Source organism: Microtus ochrogaster, unplaced genomic scaffold, assembly GCF_000317375.1.
Source record: "Microtus ochrogaster isolate Prairie Vole_2 unplaced genomic scaffold, MicOch1.0 UNK43, whole genome shotgun sequence".
Taxonomy (NCBI): domain Eukaryota; kingdom Metazoa; phylum Chordata; class Mammalia; order Rodentia; family Cricetidae; genus Microtus; species Microtus ochrogaster.
Window position 1 is genome coordinate 212770 of NW_004949141.1, and position 3821 is coordinate 216590.

At 39.2% G+C, this 3821-nt stretch overlaps 1 gene segment (V, D, J or C); it reads left to right on the top strand.

Annotated features, from left to right (window-relative positions):
- The first annotated feature begins 2763 nt into the window (after window positions 1-2763).
- The window catches only part of LOC101998843, a 4437-nt gene continuing 3379 nt past the window's right edge, over window positions 2764-3821 (top strand). Inside the window, 2 exon segments of the V gene segment in view lie at window positions 2764-2806; window positions 2916-3203. Coding sequence covers window positions 2764-2806; window positions 2916-3203 — 331 coding nt within the window.

Genomic DNA, 3821 nt, shown 5'->3' on the forward strand with positions numbered 1-3821 from the left:
CTACCATCTTTTACTTGTGAAGTCCTCCTTTCCAAGTAACTCACATCAATATTTAAATGTCAATTATATCAAAGAAGTGCCTAATATAAACTAAAATCCACAGGCAGGCAGAAATGAGTAGCAAAATAATCATGAAATAATCATAAGATTTTAAACTTATTTATTTAATGATTGAATGTGTGTGTGTGTAATACCACAGAATTAATGTGACACCTACAGAACAACTCGTGTAAGTTGACTCTTTCCTTCCACAATGGTAGTTTCAGGAATCAACTCCCATTGTGAGGCCTGACAAGCACTCTCACATACTGAGCCATGTAGGTGGAGGCTGATCTATCAGTCCTGGCCACCCTGACCCGAAATATTACACAGAAACTGTATTAATTTCAACGCTTCTCCTCCAAAGCTTAGTCATATTTTTAGATAACTCTTACACTAAATTAACCCATTTCTACTATTTTGTGTATCACTGCAAGGCTACAGTTTACTAGTACGTCCTGAAGTGCCTGTCTCACTAACTCTGTCTTCTTTTCTTCTCTATCTCTGCTTGTAATGCCCTCCTTGCTCTATTCTGCCCTGTCATAAGCCTAAGAAGTTTCCTTATTCGTTAAGCAATAAAGGACCCCCCACACGAGAGCCATCATACTGTTTAAAAGGTTTTAATCAGGATACAATGTATATAGTTCTGTGCAGGTATTCAACCAGAGAAAAAACAGAACCCTAGCATCTTTTCTTTCTTTCCTTTCTCCCTACCTCCCTTAATTCCCTCCTTCCCTCCCTCTATTTTTTCTTTCTTTTTTCTATGTCTTTCTTTCTATTGTTTTTGTAAATTAATATTTTGCCTTTAGATTCTCTTTTAAATTTTTTAAGTAATATATTTTGATCATACACTTTTCCTTCTCCCAGCTCTTACCAGATCCTTTGAGCTGTCTACCCACCCAACTTCATTTTCTTTCTCTTTCAGACAAAACAAAAGAGAACCCCACATACAAAAAATAAAGCAACAACAACAGAAAAAGCAAAACAAAATGGACAAAGTAAAATGGGGAAGTCAATCAGACTAAATACGACAAAACAAAAAGTGCACACACACACACACACAAACACAATAGAGTCTGTTTACTGTTGACAAATACCCCTTACTAGGAGGCCTGCCATGGAGTATGTTTGATATTTCAGTGACACTCCATTGGAGGTAACAGAATTTCCTTTTTCTGTGTTACCTATTACAAATAAATTCATGCTAAGGTTATGACTATTTTATTACTTCTATTTCTTGATGCCGGCATTTTGCCTGATTTGAACCTGTGCTGGGCTTACATGCTTGCTTTCATAGTTTCTATGACTTCACAAGTGAATTAGTCCTGTTGTGTCTGGAAGATGCTGTTTCCTTGGAATCATCCATCATATTTGACTCTCAAGCACTTTCCACCCACTTTCTCTTATGCATGTTCCCTGAGTCTGGTAGATTGTGGTTTGACAAAATCAACCTAGGTAGATAGTTCCTTTAACCTTGCATAAGTTAAAACATAACTGAACAAACCCACATAGTCCTAACATTCCTCTTACTTCTGCCCAACTTCCCCAATGTATAATTTTTCTATCATGATTCACTAATTCTTGCCTCCAATTTAGAGCTGTTTCTTTTTGTGAACATCTGTCCTCCTAGAGGTCTGTCAGTTAAATGAAATATTTTTATATCACATAAGTCATAGGCAGGTTTCAATGAGTGATTTTTAGAAATCATCACACACAGTCATTCTTTATCAATGCTCTGTAGTCCTTACTTAAGGACAAATACAGGCCCACTGTGTTCTTCCTCCAACTTTTTTCTGCATAAAATCTGTTTTGTATTGCCATGTGATTTCCACAATTTTTATATATAATACATCAAGAGAGTTACGTAGTATAATATTTATCATCCTAAATACTAAAATTCGTCTCAATGGTTCATTCTGCTGAGGAACCAAGTAGAGAGAATAAGTCTGGATTCTTGCCATTCTGAGAAGGGAGTCATGGAGTAAATTTCTCTGTCCTCAGTACAAGTATGAAAAGCTCCTGAATAAAGAAATCCTCATAAATTAAAGTCTACAACTTTGGTTCTCAAATTTCTTAATGCTCTGATTCCTTAATGGAGTTTCTAATTTGGTAGTGACCTCAACCATAAAATTTTTCAGGCTGTTTCATACCTATAATTTTTATACGGTTATTTACCACACAGTAACATTTAATCAACAATATATCTGATATATGACCTCTGTCCTGTGGGGGTCATAACACATAGATTAATAACTCTGGTCTATAATGTATTCCCACTAGCGAGAAGAGAGCTAAAGAGAAGATGTAAAAGTCAGACTCAGAGGAGGTAACTCCTTCTGATCTTGGTCAGAAAGTGCTTAAAAGAAAAACCTCTGGGAAAGTATGGTGCTCATAGACATGACACACCTCAACCTGCTCAGTGGGAGTCCATAGGTTCCACTGAAAGATCTGTAGACTCTAAGCTGAGAATACAGACATCTATCTCTTTGTGACTCTTCATGATTCAATAGGCCCTGCAGCTGGGGCTACTGTGATCTCTTGGACAGATTCAGGAAGGAAGTGATACCCAGACTTTGAAGGCACAAATGCTTAAGAAGGGATTTTCTTGACTAAGACAAATTTGCATATTTTCAAGAAGGGCCCTGTCAGTTCTCTGAGAAATGTTAAAAGATAAGAGAGACCCACACCATGTCTGTCTCAGCAGAGCTCAGTGGTGTCTGCACCATGGCCTGGATTCCTCTCCTCTTCTTCCTCCTTCACTGTACAGGTTAGGAGAGTCATCTGCACTCTGATGCCAGTGGAGGGAAATCAATAAAAACAAGGAATATCTCTCCTCTTCTCTCATCACAGGAGGTAATGTGTTTCTCTATTTACAGGGTCTTTCTCCCAACCTGTGCTGACTCAGTCACCCACAGCCTCAGCCTCCCTGGGAGCCTCAGTCAAAATCACCTGCACCTTGAGTAGTCAGCACAGCACCTACTACATTGGATGGTACCAGCAACAGCCAGACAAGGCTCCTAAGTATCTGATGTATGTTAGCAGTAATGGAAACCATGGCAAGGGAGATGGGATCCCTGATCGCTTCTCTGGCTCCAGCTCTGGGGCTCATCGCTACTTAAGCATCTCCAACATTCAGCCTGAAGACGAAGCTGTCTATTTCTGTGGTACAGATGATAACAGTGGGTGAACACAGTGACCCATCTAAATGAGGAAGCAGGACAAGAACTATTTTCCTCTCTTGCTAGCAAGGCTAGTCTATGAATTTGAAAAGGATCAGCTGAAGTTCTTACTTTTCACACTATTTGAACATTTTCCTCTTTTTACTCAAGGGTATAGATCATAGTTCTATCTCTTGAGCTCCTTGTAAAATAGACAAAAGGTAAGTATGGATTGTATTGAGAGAACTGCCAAAAACTCCAGTAGGTCTATGCTGAGAGGGAAAAATTATAAGAGCAGTGGCTGACTATAGTCAATATAATGAATATGAACAGAGGCAAGCTTTTCTTCAATTAAAGTAATACATTTCCTTGCTTGAGGTGTCAATTTAAGGGAGGCGGTTGGATCTGGGTTCCCCTTCAGAAGGTCAAAAAGTGCTTTTAAGACTCCTGTAGGAGGCCGGGCGGTGGTGGTGCGCACCTTTGATCCCAGCACTTGGGAGGCAGAGACAGGCGGATCTCTGGGAGTTCGAGGCCAGCCTGGTCTACAAGAGCTAGTTCCAGGACAGGAACCAAAAGCTACGGAGAAATCCTGTCTCAAAAAATCCAAAAAAAAAAAAAAAAAAA